This window comes from Odocoileus virginianus, chromosome 15, assembly GCF_023699985.2.
Source record: "Odocoileus virginianus isolate 20LAN1187 ecotype Illinois chromosome 15, Ovbor_1.2, whole genome shotgun sequence".
Lineage (NCBI taxonomy): Eukaryota > Metazoa > Chordata > Mammalia > Artiodactyla > Cervidae > Odocoileus > Odocoileus virginianus.
Genome location: NC_069688.1, coordinates 31,847,703 through 31,870,259, shown reverse-complemented (window position 1 = coordinate 31,870,259; position 22,557 = coordinate 31,847,703). Strand labels below are relative to the sequence as shown.

Below are 22,557 nucleotides of genomic sequence, written 5' to 3'. Positions count from 1 at the left end.
AATTCGAGAAATGCTGACTTAAACTCTTCTTAGTCTGAAAATAGGCTTCCCTGGTGCTGCCGGCGGTAAAGAACTCACCTGCCAATGCAGGAAATGTAAGAGACGTGAGTTGGATCCCTGGATTGGGAAGAAATATGTACAGTCAACTGCAGAATTATTCTCACATATAGACAGCTTTACAGCTGATACATATTTTTTAGATAATCACAGATTAAAAACCCAAATTAATAACAATTTTGTAGGAACTCAGGAATTCCTGATTTTATATATATATATATATATATTAATAAAAATATGGTGGAACAATCTTTGATGTCCCTTTGATTACTTGGTTTTATGATTGTGCATTCGCTCCCTTTCTAAAAAATGGTAAGATAGTCAAATCTTGTTTTAAGGCAGTGAAGAAATAGAATCCCAAAGTGAAGCTAAAATGGATCTCAGGAGGAATAGAATCAGAACAAAATACAGGAATTCTTTCACTCAGCCCCTTATCTAACCTTTAGATTAAACATCCTCTGCTCGAGTTCTTTAGAAATATTGCATCTGTAAGCATTTTAATATCATCAAACCAGGACTGTCATACTCACCCACACTTTAATTTTAGTGCATACATTATAATGCTATTAAAATAGGTGATATAGCAAAGAATATATATTATATACCACAGATAGAAGAATGCACTTTTAAGTATTTCCTTCAAGTGAATATCATATATTAGGCTTATCATTAAAAGGAAGATAAAACCTTAAGATATAAAGATGACACATTTTTCTTTTCAGGAGTTAAGGGAGAACTGGGTGATGCAGGAGATCAAGGCAATATTGGCAAGACTGGGCCCATTGGCAAAAAGGGTAAGCTGTATTTTACCATTCTCCAGTAGCAATTTAAAGCAGAGGGAACCTACCCTTGATCTATTTTGAAATGTTCTGTATCACAAAAATGACCCTTTTTCTTTCTTTTAAAATACGAGTTCTCTCTTCCTAGCTTGGCTGTTTCTTCCATATGTAAGCAATGTGTCTTTACAAAAAGGCCTTGAGCAAAATTCGATTGAAATTCAAGGACAGAGTCAAACATAAAGTTCAGTTAAACTCTACATAGAACTGTCTCCTGGGACCTACTGGTTATAATCCTTTATACGATTAAAATGGGTGTCATGATCATGAAGCACACTCGGTTGTAGAAAATAATTATTCATAAAAATCAAGGTAGCCAAGAACAGTATAATACTGTATTTTAATTGGAGTGGAATAATAATAATTCTATGTCTGAGATATGTTAACAGAGTAGGAATCTGAAGTGTATATATCTACATCCTTTTGTTTTCACTCATATTTTGATCCCGCACATTCCTGCTTCACTATGGAGGTGGCCTTCTCTTTATTATCTCAGCACTCTTTATCCTCTTTTCCTAAAACCCCACAATGGTAGCCAGTTCTTACTGCTTCTGATATTTAGCAATTCATACAGACATTGTACTATTGGTTTGAAGGTGCAGAATGATCACTTTTTACTTGGATACACAATTTGCTTGAACCTACCAACTGCTCCAGTGGAGATGAATTACATCAGAGGAGTATTTTAAGCAGATACTTGCAACACATGAGTAGTGGGAGGTGGCTACGAAACTATACCTTAGTACAGTATTTACTCCAGTTAAATTTATGCAGTTATGATTTACTACTGCATCATTACGTTTGTTTACATTTCTCACAACTGGGAATGGCACCATGTATGGTCTGTGATTGTGTATGGAAGTTTTGATAAACATTAACTTTCTATAATCAATTTGTATATATTTTATGGTATAAATGATAAAATAGACTACTATCTATTTAACGCATATATTTAAGGTATTCATGACATACCCTTTTCTTAATTTTTTTGGTATTTCTAGTCTACGCAGTTTATTTGTGAGTTTTTTCAAATTGTTGCAAGTCTCCAAAAACTTCCCACCAATGGACCACATGTTACGTAGTTTGTGTATATTTCTCCTTTACATATTTTAAAAGAGTAAGATTTTTTTCACCCCTGCTGCACTGACTTTTGATCTGTGAGGTGATACTGTCCCCACTGCAATGCATGGATTAAGAGGACTGTCTCCTTTTGCTGTTTCCCAAACATGTCAAGGTGTCTTCTCCTGCCCCCTGCCTTTACTCAGACAGTTTTCTACCCCAGACACCTCTTTGTCAGTCAAAATACCACTCATTCTTTGAAATCATGGAAAAATAAACTTCTTGATAAAGCTTTTCCTGAACCCCTCGTTTCTTTTGTGCTCCCAGCCTAAGCTTGATCATCCATTAAGGTATGAACATCTTCTACCATGGATTATTTGGTCTGTCATTCAGCAGAGGATTTAAGCTCTTGAGGTTTGAAATCAGAATGATTGGGTTTCAGTCCACTCAGGGTCTTTCTTGTGTATATTTGACCTTGTGGACATTTCTTAATCTATCTGTGCTTCAGTTCCCTCATGGACAAAATAAAGACAATAACAGCATAAAAAAAAAAAAAAAAAGTCCTGTCTTCTGATCCAACTTTCCTCCATCATACTTCTCCTTGTCTCAGTTTTTGGAGTGGATACAAGTATTTTGGGAGCTAGTTAAAAAGAACTTGAATGGGGGAAATATTTCATTTGGACTTAGTGGAATATATCTCTATAGTTTGTAATCACTTCCACATACAGTTAAGTTCCTGCTAACAATTCTGATGTTGGAATAGCTTCCAATACTTCTACCAATACTTCTACCACCTACTGTGCAGATGTATCCAAAGTCATGATGGAAAAGTGCAGGGGCAGAGGTCAGATCATCATAGGAATATGTCCAGGGCATCCAGCCCAAGAAATGTGTAGGTTGTGCAAAAGAAACAGGGTATGAAATGTACCAGGCAGAGTTCATCGGTGGAAAAAATTTCAAATCTAACAGCTCATATGTGAACAAGACTTTACAGAGGTATTTTCAATTTTGACAATATTCTTAATTTACATACACCATCAATAACAAGTTGTGAAGGTGAGAAAAATCACTTACATTGTTTATAACAAAGACAAAATTCAGATTTATGCTACAGGCTATGAGAGATTCACCTGCATGAATCCTTCTGCTAAGAATGACTAGTTGAGTCAAAAACAAACAAACAAACATATTTGAAGTCATGAGAGGGCAACCAAAGTGAAAAGACTTTAGGGACTGTGATCTGGAGAAGAAGGGGACCACACTATGGTAGGCTTTACATCCTGATCCATTTTTCCTCATTTACAGATTCACATGTGAGGCAGCATTAAAGGACTAAGAGACATGAGCAGAAAGTTGCTCAGACTTAGTTGGTGTTCAAAGTCTGCCAGAGATGAGTGGCCCAGGAAATGGGACTCTTATTTTTCATATCAAAAATAAAAACCTCCAGTTAGAACTTATGAAATTCTGAATAAAATAGTCAAACACACGCCCATTCATGTTAAAAAAAAAAATCTTAGCAAACTGAAAATCAAAGGGAATGTTTAATATGAAAAGGAATAGCATCAATGAAAACTTACTTAAAAATCATACTTGGTAATGAAATATTGAACACAGCTCTCCTGATAATGGAAATGAGATAAGTATAGCCCTCATCACCAAGTCTAGTCAACATTATAGACGACGTTCTAGCCAGAGCAAAAATGCCAGAATAAGAGATAAGAATCACAATACTTGGAAATGGAGAAATAAGATGGTGATTATTTCCTAATCTTGTAACATACCCAGAAAATTCAAAAGAATCTATAGACAAGCTATTTGTATTGTTTTTTTAAAGATAGCTTAACAAGGGGCTTCCCAGGTGGCGCAATGGTAAGAATCTGCCTGCCAATGCAGGAGCTGAAGGAGATGCAGGTTCAATCCCTGGTGAAAAAGATCCCCTGGAGGAGGGCAACGCAACCCACTCCAGTATCCTTGCTTGGAGGATCCCAGGGACAGAGGAGCCCGGTGGGAGTCAGACATGACTAAACATGCAGGCAGAGCTTTAACTTACAAAAATCAATTTTTGTTTCTAAGTACTAGAAACAATTTTAAAAACTGAAATTAAAACGATTCCCTTTATGATAGCAAATATCTAGAAATAAATCTAACAAAAGATGTATAAGCTCTCTACAACAAACACTACATGATTATAAGGAGAGAAATTAAAGATTATCTAAGGAGATGGAAGTAAAGCTACATGCATAGATTGGGAGACTCAATATTTTTAGGATAATTAATACTGTTAAGATGTCCCAAATTGATCTATAGTTTCAGCCTTCTCTCAATTAACATCCCACAAGTAGTTCTCTTGGTATCTGATAAGCTAATTCAAAATTTATATGGAAATGAAAATGAACATGGATACCCAAAGAGTATCTTGAAAAATAAAAACAAAAGTGAAAGACTTAAATCAAATAAATGTTATAAATTAATGTTTAATAAATTTAAGCATTTATTATAAAGCTAAACAATTAAGATAGTGTTGATTTAGCGCAGAGACAAATAGACCAGTGGAAAGAAATAAACGATGCATAAACAGACCCCAAACTTGAGTTAGGCAAAGATGATATTTTGAAAAGGGAAATGAGACACCTATCAATAAATATTGCTAGGTCAATTAGATGAATATGAATGCAGCCAAACATACACAGCACATACTATATGAAAAGAACAATTATAGATGCACAAAATTCATTTATTAATTAAAATGTTACATTTTTAAGTGAATTTTGTATTGTGGCCCTTGACTACTTTTAAAATTTAGCCATTTAGTTTTACCTTGACAAGCCAATCATCCAACCCCACCCACTGGGAGAAACCTCCACAATAAAAAGGAACCACAGACCACCAGAATACAGAAAGGCCACTCCAAACACAGCAATCTAAACAAGATGAAAAGGCAGAGAATTACCCAACAGGTAAAGGAACATGAAAAATGCCTGCCAAGCCAAACAAAAGAGGAGGAGATAGGGAATCTACCTGAAAAAGAATTTAGAATAATGATAATAAAAATGATCCAAAATCTTTTCTTATAATGTGTTCATTTTTATAAGTACTTTTCAATTTGGAATTTGGTATTTTTTTAAAAAGTCTCCTCAAATTGTATAAGCTTTGGATAAAGTCATCATAAATCTGCCTCTGGTTATATCAGCTTCGCTTAACAAATGGTTAAGGGATGGAAATGTGTAACTAGAGTGTGGGATGTTGGACTTCAAGATTTCTGAGATGCAATCACATTATATAAGGTTAAGATCTCAAGTATTGCCCTAGAGATGAGCAGACGTGGAGGGGGAGACTACGTTATTGCGATGAACACATCCAGAATTCAAGACCTTCATTTTTCAGTGAATTATTCTAGATGTTGAACTTTCCTAGATTTAGATGTGTCACATCTAGGTAAGACTCCAACCAGGAGAGTTGAAGTTCATGACGTAGAGCCAAGTCTTAACCCTTCCATAGAACAAGACTAGATAGCTCTTGAAGAGAGGATGGTAAACAGCAGAGACCGGGGGAAGGTCAAAAACTGTGCTATGATTTTTCTGAGCCTCAAAAATGGATGAAGTTCCAAATATTGGAGAAGTAGCAGTCTGGAATGGATAGGGTTAACTAACCTTATTTCCTTCAGGCCAATTCCTTATTCAAACTCTTATGCATATGCACCTAGTGCACACCTATCACTTTATTATTATCACTATGCCTTATTAACTTGTCTGTGTCATTCAATAGGCTATGAATTTCTGGAGGAAATGAATGGAGGCTATATCAGATCTATTTGTTTAAATACAGAGAAGTTGTATTTGGGGAATTCTGCTTTTTAATCATTTTTTTCCAATGTCTACTATAAAGGAGAAATTTTCTAAATGTTTATTGCATTAAGAATGAAAAATAAATGATATATGTCATTTCCTATGATGTGACTCTCTTTTCTACTCTTTATTTTTGTTAGCTACTACTTTCCCCTAACATCAGTTTTCAACACTGGCTAAGTGTTTTTCTCGTCCAGAGACATGCCTTGAAAATTTATGAGCATGTACTGGAATATTTTTGAAAATGGAGGTTCAGTGTTCTGGCTCACCTGGATTAATTTCATTTTTAAACTGTACTTTGAAATTTATTGTCCTCATTTTGTCCCTGGTCCTTCTAAATTTTTCGCTGACTCAGATTAATCTCAACTTTCTGGGCTGACCTTAATGTTGAATGGAGAAGGTGGATTTCTGGATGTCAATATTTCATTTCAGGAATAGGAAAGGTTGATTTACTATAGGTAAATTCAATCTCATAGCAAAATAGATGCTTTTATTTAAGGTTGATAATCCTTTTACAATGAAAGTATTATGGTGTTTTGTTTGTTTAAATGCAGCCTGTGATTCTTCAACCTTAAGACAGTTAATACAGAGGTGTTCTTACTTATTAATTTTTATGTGTGGCTTTAAACCAGATTTCATTTTGGGGAAATAGACACAATGAGCTCACATCCACCATGAATTGGCTAACTACTTGGCATGCTTTCCTTTACTGTAACTCTGATTTAGTGTGCGGAAGCAAACACTGGTTAAAGACCCTCCACAAGTCAAGCACAGACCTAATCCCATGACATTGTCTAATTTATCCTTCTTATGACTTTAGGCACCATCATTCCACTTTAAAAATGAAGAAATGGAAATGTAAAGGAATTAAGTAACTGGTCCATGTTTAACTAGTAAGATGCAGAGTCAGCATTCAAACCCTGGTTGTTCAGACTTCTGTGGTTTTTCACTCCATCATACTGTTTTGACTTTCCCATCTGTTAAAAAACAGAAAGGAATTCATGTCAAAATACTGGAAAGTAGTCACAGTGCTTACATCTTCTCAGAAAAAAATCCATGTATCAATTCAAGAATCTATTCTCCACATTGTTAATATCCAGTTAAAATCTGCTGCTTCAAAGAAGCCTTCCTTTGCTACTCTGATCCACAGTCATCTTTGCCTTCTCTGAATACCTACCAGGCGTTTCTTTGATTTCTCTCTGTTAGGGAGTAATAGTGCTAGTGCCTCATCTCCTTGGTCTCTTATGCACTTTGTTTTCCTTAAAAACCTAACATTTTGGCCATGCTGCACAGCTGCAAGCTGTAGGAAGATCCTACTTCCTCACCTAGGGATTGAATCAGCATCTTCAGCAGTGAAAGCATGGAGTCCCAACCACTGGACTACCAGTAAAGTTCTCCAAAAGCCTATAATTTTCTAAAGCAAATACTTTATGTATACTTTTTAAATATTTATTATTGGACTTAGACCAGAACTAGGATCACAGCAGAATGAGAATCAGTTTTCAACTCATGTTGAATTGAAAGAGATTCACATATAAAGAAAATAAACTATTTTTAAATTAAAATATGAAACTAGATTCATATGATCTTTCAAGTTCATATTGTTTTTGGTGATGATAAGGTTTATATTACTTTCAACATAGCTCTTTTTGAAGACTTTGCTTCCCTTCAATATACTGTTCATTAAATTATTTGAAAAGTACCACAAACTAGCTTCAGCAATACATGATGTTCAAGCTGGTTTTAGAAAAGGCAGAGGAACCAGAGGTCAAATTGCCAACATCTGCTGGATCATCGAAAAAGCAAGAGAGTTCCAGAAAAACATCTACTTCTGCTTTATTGACTATGCCAAAGCCTTTGACTGTGTGGATCACAATAAACTGTGGAAAGTTCTTAAAGAAATGGGCAGACCACCTGCCCTGCCTCTTGAGAAACCTGTATGCAGGTCAGGAAGCAACAGTTAGAACTGGACATGGAACAACCGACTGGTTCCAAATAGGAAAAGGAGTATGTCAAGGCTGTATATTGTCACCCTGCTTATTTAACTTATATGCAGAGTACATCATGAGAAATGCTGGGCTGGAGGAAGCACAAGCTGGAATCAAGATTGCCGGGAGAAATGTCAATAACCTCAGTTATGCAGATGACACCACCCTTATGGCAGAAAGTGAAGAAGAACTAAAGAGCCTCTTGATGAAAATGAAAGAGGAAAGTGAAAAAGTTGGCTTAAAGCTCAACATTTAGAAAGCTAAGATCATGGCATCTGGTCCATCACTTCATGGCAAATAGATGGGGAAACAGTGGAAACAGTGGCTGACTTTATTTTTCTGGGCTCCAAAATCACTGCAGATGGTGATTGCAGCCATGAAATTAAAAGACACTTACTCCTTGGAAGGAAAGTTATGACCAACGTAGACAGCATATTAAAAAGCAGAGACATTACTTTGCCAAGAAAGGTCCGTCTAGTCAAGGCTATGGTTTTTCCAGTAATCATGTATGGATGTGAGAGTTGGACTATTAAGAAGGCTGAGTGCCAAAGAATTGATGCTTTTGAACTGTGGTGTTGGAGAAGACTCTTGAGAGTCCTTTGGACTGCAAGGAGATCCAACCAGTCCATCCTAAAGGAGATCAGTCCTGGGTGTTCATTGGAAGGACTGATGCTGAAGCTGAAACTCCAATACTTTGTACACCTCATGCGAAGAGCTGACTCATTGGAAAAGACCCTGATGCTGGGAAAGATTGAGGGCAGGAGGAGAAGGGGATGACAGAGGATGAGATGGTTGGATGGCCTCACTGACTCGATGGACATGGGTTTGGGTGAACTTTGGGAGCTGGCGATGGACAGGGAGGCCTGGCGTGCTGTGGTTCATGGGGTCGCAAAGAGTCGGGACATGACTGAGTGACTGAACTGAACTGAACCACAAACTGGAGAGTCAGAAGTTGGTTGGGTTTTAATAGCAGCACTGCTATTGAATTGTTGGATGTCCTTGAGTCATTTATTTTGCCTCCCTGACTCTCAATTTCTTCAGTTGTTAGAATAAAAATAATGATAGCACCTATCTCATTGGATTTCATATGACAATACATCTAAAGTATCCAAACAATACTTGACAAATAATTGGCACTCAGCAAACATATATTCCCTTTCTTCCCTTAACATTTTCTCAAATCTAGCCTTATCTTTTCCAGTTTATACATAAGGGAAATGAGGAGTTTTCAGGACAGAGATCAGATGTGTCCAGATCAATCTTCCTTATCAGGATGTTAGGCATACTTTTATGCTTCTTTCTCAACTACACCTCTGCTCTTTGGGGTTTACTACCTGGCTCCCACCTCCATCTGCTGAAACTCCAGCACCATCTCCTCAGGAGAGCCTTCCTTCATTCTTCCAGCTGGAGCACCATCTCTGCCAGCTCCCTCTAACATTGGACAGAGTATGTTATCTCTGTTCATGGTATCTCTTACAATATTTATCACATTCCGTTGTCATAGATTTCAACATTGTCTCATTTCATCTAAGCACAAGGTTCAGACACATTCCACTGCATACTCAAATTACATTCAGAGTTTCAAGGAGCCCCCTCCTTTTATCTGGGGAGCTCATGAAGGTCTGGCATCACTGTAAAGAAAAGTGTCCATGTGGGTCAATTAGGAAAGGCTCAGCAAATCCTTGGGGCCCTGATCGGCATGGATTTCTGGATGATCAATGATCAACACATACAGGACTCTCAATGAAAAGTGATCAGCAAAGACAGAATAGCTAATGAACAGGCAATATGGGGAATCCTTTGGGTTTTCCCTATTTGTTGGGAAAGGAAAGAATTAGGCAGAACCTCAATGCTGACTCCATTCCCCCTTACATTGTCCCCTCTGTTATTTACCCAATCCCTGGCCATATCATTGTCCTACAAGAGTAAACCTCATACTCTTCTTTAGCCTGTATGACCGTCATCCTGTATTTATCCCCCTGAATTTTTTCTTATTCTTTTTCCAGATCTCCATTGAAGCATAAGCTCTATTTTACTTCTATCGGGATCTTCTCTTTTGATTCCCCCAAAGTTCAGCCAAACATTTCCTCTTATAAATCAAAAGCTTTTTCTTTCAATTATTGTGTCTGATGTGGACTTCAAGGGCCTATTTTGAAGTTGAAAAAAAGTCAGCTTTTTTTCCTCTGTGCTTTAACAATTCTGATTCTCAAATTTATTTTGTTGATGTCTCTGACTAAGAAAAAGGTCACATACAAAAAAGAGCAGAAAGGAAAATTATCAAGATTGATATTTCAGAATAATATTTTTGACACAACTTTATTTTATCAATATTTGCATACATCACATCTCTTCCAAAAAGCATAAACTCTTTCAAGCCAAAAGTTTAATCTTGTCTCTCTCTGTATCTTTTCAAAGTACCAAGCAAATGTTTTGTCTTGCATAGAGTAAGTAAATAGTATGTATTTGTTCAATTAAATTGAAAAAGCACAATATACGTTTTTGAAAATCCAAGGGCAAAGCCACATGGAAGAACTTGGGGGCATAATATAATAAATACACAGACACTGTGTTATGCTAATCAATTGATTCAGATATGTAAAGCAACAGAACTTTAAAAATTAAAAACATGCAGAATATTGTATTATCTTTGCCGAGAAGGCCACATTATAAAAACATGTTAGTGGGATAAATGACACAAAATTAAATGTTTATACATCCAGCTGGAATTCTATATTCCATCTAAGTAACTTGTTCCATCTAATTGACTTGTTTGATTAGTTGTACCTGTGCAGCCAACTCGAAACCAAATTATGTTTATAATATTAGTAAATATTATTTGGAGATATTACAAATGAAGTTTAAAACCTCTTTCTTCTTATTTTAGGTGTGTAATATGTTGTCTGCCTGATATAATTCTATTTCATTATATTTTATGCATTTAATTCTACTCATGAATAGTACTATTTTATTTAGTTGTTCTTTTCATGGCTATTGTTTTTCTTCAGGTGACAAAGGGGAAAAGGGTTTGCCTGGAATACCTGGGGGAAAAGGCAAAGCAGGTATAATATGCTCATTTTTTTCTTTTTAAAATTAATTTTTATTGTAGTGTGGTTGCTTTACAATGTTGTGTTAGTTTCTACTATACAGCAAAATGAATCAGCCACATCTTCTTTATCCATTCCTCTGTTGACAGATATTCAGGTTGCTTTTTTTTTAATTTTTAGCATCATTACAAAACTATTTGTCTCAAAAATAAATGTATTTAATAGAAGAACAATAGTCTGTTCAGTGTGATTAGCCTCCTTTTCCTTGGGCCAGAGGAAAGGAGGGAAGGAAATTCTCCTCTCTCTCAAGTGGTGACTTTTCAGGCCCTATGAAACGGGTGGAAGGAAGGTGATTCATTCCACCTCTGCCTTGCTTGCTTGAGGTAGCAAATCTAGTACATCAGGAAGCAGCCCTCATCCTCCTAGACCAAGAGGAAAATCCACAAGGGCCTCAACAATAGGACCAGCAATAGACTCAGCCTTTCACCAGAGTCTCAACCAAACGTTGGCCAAGCATTTTGTCACCAGCAAACTGGCCTGATGAAGCGAGTCCTGGTGGTCACAGAACATGCATCAGTGGCCTGGGAGCCTCTCCCTGATACTGAAAAGAGGACTCTTCCCAGTGCTTGATGCAGGGAAAGAAAGTAGCTCATTCCTGCTGCTGCTGTTGCTGCTAAGTCGCTTCAGTCGTGTCCGACTCCGTGCAACCCCATAGACGGCAGCCCACCAGTCTCCGCTGTCCCTGGGATTCTCCAGGCAAGAACACTGGAGTGGGTAGCTCATTGCTAGTGAGCTTCAATTATTTCTATCCATAAAGGTGTGAGTGTGTGTGTGTTCTTAGTTGCTCAGTTGTATCCGACTCTTTGTGACCCCATGGACTGTAGCCTGCCAAACTTCTCTGTCCATGGGATTTTTCCAGCAAGAATACTGGAGTGGGTTGCCATTTCCTCCTCCAGGGGATCTTCCCAACGCAGGGGATCAGACCTGCATCTCTTGCATCTCCTGCATTGGCAAGTGGATTCTCTACCACTGAGCCACCTGGGAAGCCCCTATCCATAAAGATGTAGAGAAGCCTAATTAAATAAGAGCTGTTTTAAATCCCTTATATTTAACTGTGAATACGGATGAATAAAGCCACAGAACTTTTTCTCCCTTTGGTTAGTAAAATTCATTTTTCTTTTCAACCATCGGAGAAAAAAGCAAATGGAAGTATTGACATGAAGCATCCATTAAATACGAAAAAAAAATCATTTGAACTTTACATCATTTTCCTTACTCTTTTTTCTCTGCCACATTATCAGTAGGTGATTGACAAGGTAAATGAGTGAAGGGGAATTAGTGGCAGAAATTAAAATCATAGTTAATCCACAAATGCAACAACTTGCTCTTAAAATTATAAGATGAATCTATTTACGTGATTTAACTTAGTCCTCAGAATGTTAAGCTATACTCCAAATGGATAATCAGAATTAATATTAATGTCATCATGAAAGGCTTCTCCCATCTTGGAAGAGTTATGTGCACCAACAAACAATACAGTAACACAAGAGAAAACTAGAAATGTGTTTTTAAAATGCTGTAAAGATTTTATTCTGAGACTGTAGAGGTATGTTCTGTGTTCAACAGAAATGCCAAATGGTTCACAATATGTGAGCAGTGGTTTGCCATACTTACTGTTCTTTAAATAAAAAAAACTGGTTTAGAACTCTGTTTTAACTCTTTCAAAATATTGTAAAAGATATATTCTGAATTCCTGAATATTGGAAACCTTGTCTTTAATGAAAGATGAAAAACATGGCCATTCACAGAAAGACATCGCTAGACTAGAAAAGGCTGTAAATATTGGGAAGAGAGCAGTTGCCCTTCTTATCCATTCTTCACTGGCATCAACATGAATTGAGGCTTTGTCATTTCAAAGGTACTGTCTGTGATTGTGGAAGATACCGAAAAGTTGTTGGACAGCTAGACATCAGTGTGGCTCGCCTTAAGGCTTCGATGAAGTTTGTCAAGAACGGTGAGTCTACTCTCGTTTGCTTTGTTGTTTCTTTGTATTTATCCATGGATTTATCTCTTTCAACATGGCGATTCTGGGACTTTCCTGGCTGTCCAGTGGTTAGGGCTCTGCCCTTCCATTGCAGGGGGCATGGTTTCGATCTCCAGTTGAGGAACCAAGATCTTGAATGTCACGTGACCAAAATAAATAAATAAATACAAATTTAAAAATAAAGTAATCTCTTTCTTAAAGAAACAAAAACCAACAAACCACTGCAATTCTAATATCTCTAGCAGGAACTAACTTAGCTTGGGCAAAGATTATTGAGATAGAGTCACCAGGTTAGAGATCTCTTAAAATCCTGATTATCCACTTAGTACACTTCAGGTCCTGTGGACATACATATGTGCATTCCTATAGGTAGAAAAGGGGATTTTAGTGAGAGAGGGAAACGGAGAAAAGGCAGAATTTGACTAGTTGGGCCTTAAAAAAAAAGAGACAAGAGCCAAACAACCAGCATCTTAGAAGATAAAAATATTAATGAAAACAGGAGTTGCTTTGTTGCTTACTTGCAATAATACTAATTGTTATGATTAGACTGAAGTTTAGAGAGATTACCTTGCCCATAGATATACGCTAATGAGCAGTGGAGGAAGGATTTGAATACAAGTTTGACTGACTCCTCTACCCTCAGTGCAAATCAATGAGAACATTATGCATTTCTCTAAACTGTGCAATAGTCTGTGTTAGCCATTTTTGTTTTCTCTCGTATTTCCCCAGGGTGGTTAGCAGTGAAACCTTTAAAGTGGGGCTTATGTGCTCTCTCCTGAGACAGTATGAATCAGGGAGCTGTTCTAGTTGCTGTCACAATTGCTTTCACATTGTTGTACTTTTATTTATTGGGTTGACCGAAAAGTTCATTCGGGGTTTCCCATACAATGCTACAGAAATATTATAATCCAGTCATATTTATTTACACTAGTAGAGGCACACAAATGCTATCTTGTGTCCATCCTCATCTTGTAATACTAGAGGCATAGGAAATGTTTGATCTTAATTAACCCTCAGTTATAACTCTTGTTATAACCTGTACAAATGCTGCCTCTGACCTGACTTCGACCCCAATGAACAAACCAAACTCCAGAGGTTTAACATAGTGCCATAGTTCTTAACATTTGACTACTCATAGTTTTATTTGTAAATTTTAACTTATAGGCCCTGAAGTGTATATATACATATATATGTGTGTATGTTTGTGTGTTTGGACCACAAAGCCCTAAATATATATAGCGTATCATGATCTTGGGATGATACTGACTTCCTAATTCCGTCCTGAATCTTACTCAGAAGCTCAATCTACTTTATGTACCCGAAGTGAAGTATGTGTTGTTGTTCAGTTTGCTAAATCCTGTCCAATTCCTTGCGACCCCATGGACTGCAGCACACCAGTCTTCCCTGTCCTTCACTGTCTCCCGGAGCTTGCTCAAACTCATGTCCATGGATTCACTGATGTCATCCAACCATCTCATTCTCTATGGCCCTCTTCTCCTCTTGCCTTCAATCTTTCCCATCATCAGGGTCTTTTCAAATGAGTCGGCTCTTCACATCAGGTGGTCAAACTATTGGAGCTTCAGCTTCAGCATCAGTCTTTCCAATGAATATTCAGGATTGATTTCCTTTAGGATTGACTGATTTGATCTCCTTGCAGTCCAGAAGTGAAGTATAGACCATCTCAATTGATACATATATTTACAATCTAGAAATCTGGCCAGAAGTGGATGAGATTCTGTATTGTTTCTGTATCAGTCCAATAAGCCTTTACCACTACCCCGCACTGTTGCAGGCACTGAGACGCCAGAGTGACAAGGACATGGTCATGGGCCTTAGGATGTTCACAAGCTTAAGAGATACACAATTAGGCTAAAATGTGTTGAGTGCTATGAAGTGAAGGGGTCCATGGAACATAAGGGAGAAAGCACAATAGCCCCTGTCTCTGTCCAGGGGCATTGGAAAGGCTCTTATAGAAGAAAGCATTTTGACTAAAATCTAAAGGATGGGTAGGAGTTTGCCAGATGAAGCGCTAAGAAGACTTTCCAGGCATGAAAGGCATAGAAGGGGAAGAGAGAAGGGCATGTTCATGGAACTGTAAGGGTGGCAAAAGCATAAACAAGGGGGGGAAAGATTGTCTGAGATGAGCTGGGTGACAGTTCATATAATACATCTTTGTCCAAACAGCTCTCTGCTTCACGTTGTGTGGGAAGTAAAGGAGGAAAAGACAGGGGAGGACCAATGACAGGAGTTGGTTCTCCATCAGACAACTACAAAGGCGGGCAAAACACAGAAGCAGTGCCTACCTCGTGATAGGCAAGAGAATTGTTAAATCTTGAATAAATTAATTTAAATCTAGCAACATTACATACTCAGCTTTTCTCTGTTTGAGACAGATAATCACGTTCTTCTTTTCCTCACTGCGAAGTCATAGCAGGGATTAGGGAAACCGAAGAGAAATTCTACTACATCGTGCAGGAGGAGAAGAACTACAGGGAATCCCTGACCCACTGCCGCATCCGGGGTGGCATGCTAGCCATGCCCAAGGACGAAGCTGCCAACACGCTGCTGGCTGACTACGTCGCCAAGAGTGGCTTCTTCCGGGTGTTCATCGGGGTGAACGACCTTGAGAGGGAGGGTCAGTATGTGTTCACTGACAACACTCCCCTGCGGAACTACAGCAACTGGAAGGAGGGTGAGCCCAGCGACCCCTATGGCCACGAGGACTGTGTGGAGATGCTGAGCTCAGGCAGATGGAATGACACCGAGTGCCATCTTACCATGTACTTTGTCTGTGAATTCATCAAGAAGAAAAAGTAACTTCCCTCTCCCTACGCATTCATCATTTCCCTGTGACTACCGTCGCTGTTATTTTTATCCATCCTTTTGTAATTGCACTAGATTCATTCTGACTCCAGGCAAGTGAGAAATGCTAGACTAAATTTTGGGATCTTCATCGCCATGCTTATCCATGATGATTTTGATCATTTTCATACATGGTATGTTATTGATTCAGTAGCTCACCAGGTTACAGGTCCCAAGAGTGAACTTGAATCACTTGTTGTGTAGGAGATGGTTGTCTATTTCTCAAATGGAATGCTAAGAGACATTTGCTCTGTTGACTCTCTCTAAGACACTAAACCACTGTCTATATGGCCTAGTGGATGATGAATTGGACAGTGGGTTGAAGATGACTAGGCTCAAAGCCAGATATATGAGAAGGCTTCTACTAGTAATGTCAAGGTAATATCTGTCTTTGAACCCAAGGTCCCCAGTTCTTTGACCAGTCACCCACCATGGCCATAGCCACACTTGTAAGGTCCTCTGTTTGCACAGACATAGAAATACTTTAACCTTAAATCTCTATATGAGGACCTTCTGGCTTAGTGACCTAGTCTAGGCCATATGGAATCATGTAGTTAAAATTTATGCTTCTGATTGACAGCCTTCACTGAAATATACCAAACATGGGCCACCTTTCTGTACACCCACAACTTAATCCCAGGCCTCCAGATACTAACCCTCTGATCTGAGGAAAAGGGAACTCTAGAAATTAAAAAGATAAAAAGAGAAACAAATATTGTATATTAATGCATGTATGTGGAATCTAGAAAAATGGTACAGATGAATCTATTTGCAGGGCAGGAATAGAGATGCAGATGTGGTGACCAGTCATGTGGAAATGGGGAAGAGGGAGTGAGGATGAATTGGGGGGTGTGGATTGATGTATTTGTACTGCCATGTGTAAAACATATAGCTAGCGGGAAGCAGCTGCATAGCACAGGGAGCTCGCTGGCACTCTACAGTGACCTGGAAAGGTAGGATGGGGGAGAGGGAAGGGGTTCCAAAAGGTAGGGGATATATGTACACGTATAGCTGATGTACTTGGTGGCATAGCAGAAACTAACACAGCATTGCAAAGCAACTATGCAGCCCTGCCCAAAAAAGGACCCTCCCAAAAGAGAAAAGCTTAGTTCCCAAACAATATTATTTATAATCTTGTGCTAAGATGACCCCCTTCTATTAATATGTCTCCATTTTTTCCCTCATCTTAGGTTTATCCATAGCAACTTTCCTTCTCTTGGGCATGGAGAATGAGGGAAAGAGTTTGTGAAGCCTTCAGAGAACTCTGGAAGCTTCACAGGGCTAACAGCATGTCTCTAAGGTCTTTGTCTGCCTCTAATATATCACTCATGGTGACATTTCATGGCAGGTGTTTTATTCTGTGTAACTGTATGTTGTAAAAACCCCACATCAGTGGTGCTTTCCTATGATATCACAAGATGTCATTTCCTATGATGTCATTTCCTATGACATTTTTCCTATGACATCACAACAATGTGTCAAGTATGGCATTTGGAACATGCCTAAGACTCACCTATATTATAATACTAAGCTGTTAAAATTCTACTTTGAACTGCAGATCAAACCTCAAAGCAGCTGTCATTTGAAATTTAAAAATAAAAGTTCAGCCAAACCCTAGATTATCCCCTTGTAAACTGCTGCTCCAGTTATAGTTTGTGACATATAATTAGACGGTTTAAAATGCTGGCAAAACAGTTAATGAAGTAAGAGAAACAGATCAACAACATATGTTCACCTTAAACCATCTGTTCATGATTTCATCCATGACTAACTGGTTATGAGAATGGATTTAATTAGGTTATTTCTGTGAATGTTTCAAGGGTCACAAACTCAGGTCCTACAGGGGCCACACAGATGACATAAATAAATGAAGTGGTACAGGTGGGGACCCTGGTACACTGAACACAGATTGCCCTCCTAAAGAAACAAGCTGCTTCTCAGTCATTGCTATTTTTGCCCTGAAGTGCCCAGTGCCACTATATGGTCTGATATTTAAGAGAAGTCAGAAAGCTGGAAATTTTTGAGATAGTTTTCTATTTTTAGAAGTTGGTGACTCGTGATTCTTAATCTAAATTCTAAGCCATATAAAAGAGTCTGCTAGCCAAAACTGACCTCTCCACTTCTCACCTCTGAAGAAAAGTTCTGAAGGTTCTAACTATATAGTAGGTCATTAGGACACAGTGATGTCAAAGTCAAGGTCTCCCATTTATACCACATTCAATTCAGCTCCAAAGTCAAGGCCAGCCATTTATACCACATTCAATTCAGCTCAATAACAGGAATTTGATCAATGTTTATCATTCATCAAGTTAATAAACTAGTTATGGATTCATATTTTTGAGAATATGGCATATTTTGAAAGCAGAGCAATTAAATCAGAATTACAAAGCAAGACATCAGATCAAAGTCGGATCCCTGGGTAGAATGCCAGCCAAGAGCTCAAGGAACAAGAGTCTAGAAATACTTTGAGTGGGTTGCCATGTCCTCCACCAAGGTATCTTCCTGACCCAGGGGTTGAACCTGGGTCTCCTGTATTGCAGGCAGACTCTTTACCGAATGATCCACCAGGGATCACTCACAGGATGAGAAAGTAGAGAGGGAACAGACACTAAACATTGCCCACAGGCAGCTCACATTGGGACCCATATTCTGAGTTGTTCTAAGCTCCCCTATGTGTGAATATTAATTATGTGCACTGTCAATGCTATTCTTATTTCTCTTATGATCTTTGTAATAATAACAACATTTCTCTTAATGACTCATCTTTGCTGCCAATGCTTCCAAGAGAAGATGACAGAGTTTCAGTGAATAGGATTTATCCTGCAATCTTGCCTGGGGGTCATTTCGAAGACACCACACACTTGATTAGATTTGCAGTGAAACTTACTTTGTGCTTACAAAATAAATGCCCTCACATATTTATTTTCCCTGTAATCCTGATAAACTCTAAGTATGAAGGGCAGACATTTTTAATGCCATCTTCCCAAAGAGAATACTGAGGTCCAGGGAAGCTAAACAATTTACCAAAATCAATTTGTGAGAAAAGCAGAACTCCAGCCTGCTGATTGAAGCTGTCAATCCAGTGTTCTCTCCTGATTTTACTCTTATTTTGAATGGAATTTCATCCGTGATTCTCTTGTGATAACAGAGGCTCAGATAATCTCTCTTGATTATTTTTCCAAAGTTAAAGATTAGGGCTAATTAACAGAGATGCTAGGAATTTAGAAATGTGTGTCACAAATATGGTACTCGCAGGTTTCTCTTTAAATCTGAGAATGCCTACATGTCATTAATGTTGAGGAGGTGGCAGTGCAGCATCACTATAGTTTTGCAGATAACTTACAGGGCTAACTATAGGGAAAACAAAACAAATATCTTAAAGACATGATGCAAATGAACTTATTTAGAAAATAGAAACAGACTCACGGGCTTAGAGAATGAACTTATGATTGCCAGGGTAGGGGAAAGATAGGGGGAGGGACAGTTAGGGAGCTTGGGGTGGACAGATACACAGTGCTCCATTTAAAATGGATAACCAACAAGGACCTACTTACTGTACAGTAAAGGGAACTCTGCTCAAGTTATGCGGCACCCTGAATGAGAGGAGCTTGGGGGAGAATGGATACATGTGTATGTATGGCTGAGTCCCTTTGCTGCCCACCTGAACTGTCACGACGTTGTTAATCGTCTACACTCCAATATAAAACAGAAAGTTTAAAAATATAAAATGAGCAAGTAATTATTTGTCCCACAAAATAATTCAGGAGAGGATTTCCTTAAATAGCATTTAAAATAAATTTCATTCTCAAAAGTGAACTGTTTATTCAACTTTTCATGAATACAGCTGGGCATTTCCCAAGGATGACACAAAGGTTCCAGGGGATGAAAATTAAAAATTTATTCACAGCTGCACAACACTGCCTTCTCAAAGCAACACATTCTATAACTAGACAAGAGCTTATGTCCAGAGTCATCGCCTAAACACAATAAAAATGTATACATCCTGTGTTGAGACACATTTAACAAACATTGATTACACTTTGGATAATTCACCCATAAAAACTACTGGTATTAAAAAAGTGTATTTTTTCCTGCTAAGGTGTATGCCCAAATATGAATTGCTTTGATTGTTATTAACCAATTAATTTTCAGCTCTCTGGATTGCATACCCGGAGACGTAAAACATCTATGGAATAAGAAAAGTTAACAAAATAGCAGCACCCACTGCATTTGCCACAGTTATGGTATGCATACATTTTTTAATATGAGACTTTCTTTTACTGCCCCCCAACAGATGGCCATAAAGTCCATATCTGAAGGGTTTTAGTAATTTGCTAACCCCATTTGAATTCTTTTTCTTACAGTGAACTAAAATACTTCCCTCTGATTTCCATCTGTCTTTCTGCTGTTTATAACTCTGAAAGGCCTGGCCCTGAGACAAGCTAGGGTAGGCTCTTAATGAAAATACAAATCAGGGCAGGAGAGCTGTGCTCACTATGGCACTGGTTACTAAGGTGAATATCAAGTTTTGCACATTTCTCTAAACCTAGATGTTATGCCCTATACCCCGTGACTCCAGATTTTGTTGGTGAGGCATTAGAGGCACAGATAAAGAGTAGAACTAAGATTCAAAGTCATGTGAGCATCTCACATATAAATAATCTATTTATTGGATTGTCTAAATAGTTCTTTTGGGTTTTTCTGTAAAATGTTACAAAAACTCTGAATGAGCTTCTTGGCCAACCCAGTTTAGGAGAAGGTATATGGTGGATAGGGTTAAACCTCAAGGGAGGAGGTCGATGGTTTGGTAAGACCTCATTGAGTGGGTTCAAGACAGGTGTCCAATGCCAGTGGGATGAAGTCCAGGTCAGAGTCCAGATGTGTTAAAACATACTTGGTGAACAATTGACTTAGGTGGAGAGTAGAGCTCACTAACTCATTAATTCACCAAATAGACTTAAGGAGCATTTAACTATGATATGAGGGCGAGAGGCACAATGAAAAAGAAGACACATCAGATTCCTAGCCTCATGAACAGAACTCTCCTCTGGCTCATTGAACATCAAGGCTACCATACTGAAGCCAAAAAGTTAATCCATTGTTGGGGATGGAATATATAAACCTATTCTATTTTTTCTCCTACTTCCTCTTCAATGTAACACTTCAAAATTATACTGAAACAAGTCGGACAAGGAAACTTTTTTGATAAAAGTACCACATTACCATTTCTTGAAGAGCAACATTAACATATTTCTTCAAATACATTTTTACATTCCTGTAGGTTGACTAATTTTGATGTGAACAAGAAGTTCCTGCGTCATTGGGTATACCCACCCACACCACTTCTTTAGAAGACAGAATATATCCTTGTGTCTGTGCTTGGATGAATAATGACCCTTGATAAAAGTTCCTCCACATTATTTTCTTCTGTGACCTACACCAAAATTCAATAAAACACAGATTTGCCACAGATTGTCACTTTCATAATAAAGACACGTAGGAAGAAGGGAAAAGTGAATCAGACATTTTATAATTTTTTAAAACGTGAGTATGGTTACCTTGAATTAATCACCATGCTGGCATCTGCCACTGGAAAATAAGACAGATCAAACTGTGTCCATACAGTTTTAAAATCCATATAACACTTTGGCTGATGTATTTTTGACTTTAAAACCCTCACACAAGCTAATTTATTAAGAGTTAAGTAAGCCTTATTCTTTGTGCAAATCTGGTTGGTGGGCTTTTGGAGGAGGTGAGGGATATGAAGATTGTCTACAACCCATCCCCTGATACATTTTTAGGATGTCAGTTGGGAAGAGTAATCATAAGCTCCATCACAATATGTGAAAAGCCAAGATACAGAAACATTTCCTAGGTCTTGAGAAAATGAGGTAAGTGGAGACATAATTGCAAAACACATTCAATTTAAATCCAATAAAATCTAGGTGAATATTTTTACTAAGAAGTATAGAAGAATGGGATGGGAGTGGGGTGGAGGTAGGCTCTAAAGGGAGGGGATATATATGTATACATATGGCTGATTCACGATGTTATACAGCAAAAACTAATGCAAACTTTAAACCAATTATTAATATATTCTAATAAAAAGATTAATATATAAAAAAGAACTATAGCACACATAATGGACAATTGTGGGAGACTCTTTCCTAGGAGATCACAATTTCATGTGCATATTTCCTGAATCAACTCAGAGAAGATGACTCTAAAGAAATCTTACCAGAAGAGGTATATGTGTTTTTACACATAGATGTTTTCTGGAAGTGTTTATGTTTAAAATAATAATATGTTTCAGAATATGTTTTCCCAAGCTCCCTGATTTTTCTGATCTTATCTTTGATTCTGCTGACATTGGTACATTTCAGGGACTCAATCTCCAGGAAGAATGAAGGATTTTTGTACAGGCACTTACAAGCCCCAAAGTTCTCTCATCCACAAAACCAAGATGTTATCTTTGCCCTAAAGGACCTTAGGACTTAACTAATAGAGTGAGCCAACACAGGAAGCTATTTCCAACACAGTCCAAAATATTGGTCTCTACATTTGAGAAAAAAGGAAATCCAAAAATACATTTTGAGACACTGGAGTGAAGTATCAAAAAACACAGTTTTGTTTGTTTTTTTTTGAGAAGCTTGAAAATATTTTTTTCTGGGTTTTCTAACCTAAACACCCTTGCACAGAGAGATTTGATAAAAAGTGTAGGGCAGGGAATAAATGTATATGTTTGTGTCTCCATCTTTGAAAGTATAAAAGAAAAAAATTCCTAAGCTCTTCTTTCTTCATATAATTTCCTATATTATTGGG

At 37.9% G+C, this 22,557-nt stretch overlaps 1 protein-coding gene across 11 annotated transcripts in view; it reads left to right on the top strand.

The window, feature by feature from the left end:
* COLEC10 (collectin subfamily member 10) overlaps window positions 1-21,205 on the top strand; it is a 490,492-nt gene extending 469,287 nt beyond the window's left edge. For 9 of the 11 annotated variants that reach the window (XM_070477223.1, XM_070477219.1, XM_070477217.1 and 6 more), the window contains 4 exons: window positions 780-851; window positions 10,791-10,844; window positions 12,748-12,843; window positions 15,299-19,551. In XM_070477223.1, the coding sequence (XP_070333324.1) occupies window positions 780-851; window positions 10,791-10,844; window positions 12,748-12,843; window positions 15,299-15,690 (614 nt within the window). In that variant the 3' untranslated portion in view covers window positions 15,691-19,551. Of the gene's footprint in view, window positions 1-779; window positions 852-10,790; window positions 10,845-12,747; window positions 12,844-15,266; window positions 19,552-21,016 lie in introns of those variants that run through there. The other 2 variants (XM_070477222.1, XM_070477221.1) reach the window with 2 other exon arrangements.
* The last annotated feature ends 1,352 nt before the right edge of the window (window positions 21,206-22,557 follow it).